Source organism: Echinococcus granulosus (assembly GCF_000524195.1).
Source record: "Echinococcus granulosus chromosome Unknown EG_S00177, whole genome shotgun sequence".
Classification (NCBI taxonomy): Eukaryota; Metazoa; Platyhelminthes; class Cestoda; order Cyclophyllidea; family Taeniidae; genus Echinococcus; species Echinococcus granulosus.
Genome location: NW_020170557.1, coordinates 45,001 through 49,312, shown reverse-complemented (window position 1 = coordinate 49,312; position 4,312 = coordinate 45,001). Strand labels below are relative to the sequence as shown.

General features: G+C 41.7%; 1 protein-coding gene across 1 annotated transcript in view; it reads left to right on the top strand. All coding sequences in view use genetic code 11, as the record gives it.

The window, feature by feature from the left end:
- Positions 1 to 1,575: 1,575 nt before the first annotated feature.
- Positions 1,576 to 4,312, top strand: part of EGR_09939 (hypothetical protein) — a gene marked incomplete at both ends in the record, with an annotated part of 6,478 nt that continues 3,741 nt past the window's right edge. The window contains one exon of the mRNA XM_024499188.1: positions 1,576 to 1,812. Coding sequence (XP_024346394.1) covers positions 1,576 to 1,812 — 237 coding nt within the window. The remainder of the gene's footprint in view (positions 1,813 to 4,312) is intronic.

Sequence of the window (4,312 nt, the reverse complement as noted above, 5' to 3'; positions counted from 1 at the left end):
TGGAATCAAACGCATTACACAATAAGTAAACCAAGCTATCATTAAAAATCAACACAGGCTCAACTTAAAAAACCAGAGTTGTCAATTTTTTTTGCATTTATCCTCGTTACTGGATTATTTTATGGAAAGTTAAGCAGTAACATTATTACTATCATAATTAAATACTGATGACCACCATATATAATGTCTTCTCAAGACCTAAAACTACTGCATACTGACGAAATGACCTATAGCACTTCAAGCGAATTGCTAACTTACGTGATTTGCATAAATTGAGTATTAAGATGCCTTTTAAAGGCACAGCTTGTGCATACAAAGGCATTTCTTGAACCCATATTTGACATTTTATCTACAGGTTAATTTTCAATTCCCAACGATCAGAGTCGAGGCCTGACTGTTTATTAGATGTAAATTTTCCACTGAATTTAAAATTCTGATACTATTTTCTAACAAAAGGTAAGATAAAACTTAAACTTATCATGAAGTCATCTTATTTACGCATATGCATATATACATCAATTTAATGTAGCGAAATGCGGCAGAGTGTGAATCAATTGTGCAGCTGAAATTACACTGTAATAAAAGAAAAATGATTTATGCTCGGTGCAAAAAGAACACTGCTATCCTAGCTAGTAGTTGTTCATTTTGGCTCATAAACAATTAATTAACAAACTACTCGTCATTACATCATAAATTGCAACACGATGCAGGTTTTTCTTACAATTGGTTATATAGTGTAACAGGTTTATGAAAGCCCATCTTCCTTAAATTTTTACGAAATCCATCCTTTAGCAAAGGATGAGCAAGCATTGCAAACATGAAGGTGCGACAAAGACCCATTAAAAGCCTACTTTTCTTCGTTCATATAGAAATCACTCATTCATCTTAGATTTAATCATTTTATTCGTCCCTTAATTGAGTCGTCCTAAAAAAATGTACCAGTTTTGGGCATTCATTCAAGATTTGTTCATCCACCAAATTATTTCTTAAACCACTCATTTTTTACTTACCTATCTAACCATTGGACGATCTACATCTCCCCTCGTTACGCCAATACATCAGGGCATTTTCCATCTTTGAAGCAAAGGAGTGTTCTTTAATTTAGTAATATAGTGAATGTAGAAGGAGCTTATTATCATGAATTAGGATATTTCATTGATATGTTGAAGTAGGAAGAACGGGAAGGAAGGAAGTAAATGATTGGCTAAAACCAAGTGTATACTCTCATGGTTTTTCATAGATAGCGAAAATAAGGAGGAGTTGGAATTTCTAAGGTCAAAATCGACGTCTTACTTCTACCTTGCTGCACCACCTGGAGTCGATGTGTGTATGCGCCTATCTTCAGAGGAGCAGCAACTGAATGACTTCAGCATGCCTGCTGTATTAACATCAGTCTGTGTGCTTCGATGCCATTCGGCTTCTGTTAAATAAGAGGTGTCAGCAGGGGTGAAATATTAACGGACTTGACAATTAACTTAGAACGATGTCGTGAAAATTATAGAATGCAGTGGTAAGGTCTTGTCCTCAGAAAGGAATCAGCATGGAGGTGGCATCTGACGACATCTTCCAGGCATCATGTGTTACATCGGCTGGAGAGGATATCATGGGTCCTTTCATTTCCAAATTATTATTGAGAAAGCTCTTAAAACACCCGTGGGTGTTTTTGTACGTATTTCCCTTTACTGTATTAAAGATAAAAAATTTCCGGAGTTATGCACAGTGTCTAGTTTTTTATTGATTAAGAGGGAATTCACAGTGGTTTCATCGTCAACTCATTATGAAAAAATATTGTCATACTTTACCTATTCGCAGGTAAGCGGGTGGCGTCAAGCTGCTAGCCCAGAGGACTCAGCTGGCTGCCGTGTACTTTCCGCGCCTGATGCGTCGCCGTCAATGGGCCAGGGTAGGTTACGGTGGTCCGCTCCTTACAGAGGAGTGGAGCATAACTGTGACCGCAGACCACTGTTTCTCTTTTACCTCGGTGCCGTCTATTCCGACTGCTTATCTATCTATCCGCCTGTCTGCCTTCCCGTCCATCCTGCTGTGGGTGGGCTAGCGGGTGGGCAAGTGAGTGGGTGTGTGAATGTGCGGAGGGCGGGTTGGCTTGAGTAGGTGGATCCGAGGTTGCGGCATGTGCTATTCATGTCAACGGGCACCGGAGTATGCCACTGCTCTATGGGCCTTGCGGTCCGTGCATTTTCTCCGTGGTGAACACCACCACCGTTGGAATTGCCAGTCTGCCGTACTCGAGTCGTGTCCTCCTGGCAACCCTCCTCCTCCTCTTCGCTAGGTTGGTTGGTTTCACGGCTGACTGGCTGGCTGACCGACTGGTGGATGGATGAAAAGATCCGACGATCACGATCGTGGATAGGCCAGCGGACGGCGCAGTGGTGCCCTGATGCTGCAGCATGCTAGTCTGCGCTCCCTGTCAACGCATTCAGAGCCAAATTTTATTTTTTGAATACCATGCTGAAGGCTGTGTATCTATTTGACTGACGTTAGTTAACGTAACGCATGGGAAATGTGCAACGACTTCATGCTAAGCGGATGCAAACAGACATAATACCATGTCTACTTATATGGAATTCAGTCTCTCCCGTAGGGCAGCATAACTAATAATAATCTGCATTGTGGGATTTCTTTCTATCTGCCCGTTGTTTGAAGACCTACTTAAATAGTTGGCAGTCTATGCCTACTTATTCACACTCAAGGATGAATTGCTGTCGAACATCATGTCAAATTCCAAGCATATCGATAAGACAGACGTCAAGTGACGCAACGCATGGAAAATGTATATCGATTTCATGTATGCGGGTGTCAGCTGATGTAATGCCACGTCTACTTATATGGAATTCAGCCTTTCCGAAGGGCAGCCTTCCCAAAAATAGATATGGTTGTCAAAAATATTTAACTCTAAGTTCCTTGAACGAAGAAATAATTTTATAGATCTCAGCTTATTCGCTGTGCCATTTCATTAATATTATCCCTCCTTATACGGATCCAGCCCTACGGATGGGCTGATTTCCATATAAGTAGACATGGCATTACATCAGTTGGCATTCGCATTGCATGAATTCGACATAAATGCCCTATGCGTTGCGTCACTTGACCTCCGTCAAGTGGATATCCCTACACTTCAACACGACATTCGATAGCTTATATAACTTGAAAATCGTTTAAGTAGGTATAATATTGATGACACGGTCCTTTGGATATGCCGAAATCTATTTAAGTAAGGCCACATTCAACCAACGGGTACCACACATTATTTTGTATGCCGTTTTACGGATAAGTTGAATTCCATATACAAGGCTTTTTCTTTACATCAATTGACCCTGTGTAAGTCTGATTTCCATAAATACCTCCCATTTATTTCTTCCTTTTCCCAGGTATGTCTTTATGTCTATATTATTCTTCCTTGTACTTTGTCACTTTACTTCCTTATAGCCTTAAATCTCTATACGTACTCTTAGCATTATGCGAGATGACATCCTTTCTCCTGAATCGCTATTAATAGGCTGTTAATTTGCTGAGTCTACAGAAAGACTTAAATCGATATAAGTTGACATATCATGGTGTGATTTGAATTTAGAAGGCAATAATTCGAATTAAACATAGTAATAATGGCCCTCTTCTTTGATGGTGAAGATCTTTCTTTCAATGCACTGATTCGTTCATTAAAAACTCTGCCTACCTCTGTGTTTTACAGGTGCGGTAACGCAAAAGCATACGCAAGTGTCGGCGAGGGCGTTGGAAATTTACATCGCTTTGTACGATGCTTAATGCCACGTCTGTATGTTGGTGGACCTGTCTGTATTTCAATAGGTGGCCTGAACAGTTAGTATGTTGGTTGGCGCATGATACAGACAGGTGGTTGTACCGTTTATTATCGGTCAGTGGGATCATGTGCCCACGTGCTGGCCTCCCCACTCATTGGTTCAACGGCCAGCTAATCTGCTCTCGCTTGCTCGCTCGCTTGTGCACTTGTTGGCTGACTGGCCAGCCGTATGGTCTGCTTGCTGGCTCGTCCATTCAAGCAGTGTTGGGGCTGTGGTCGTGGCTATGGATAAGTAATGTCGCGTCAAGTCAGCAAATTCGTGGTATCACCTTTAAGCCCTGTCTGTGGCGTAGCTGTTGCAAGTGTGGGCTGGTGTTGGGCAGTGCTCTGCACACGAGTTGGAGCCTATCAACACGTCTGATTTGGTGTCTGCGGTCGGATGGCACGTGTACATTGCACGAATTAATGCGCCCTAGTCGGACCGATGCTGCCTGTAAAGTTTTGTATGGGAAAATGGAATAAGGCTTCGGTTCT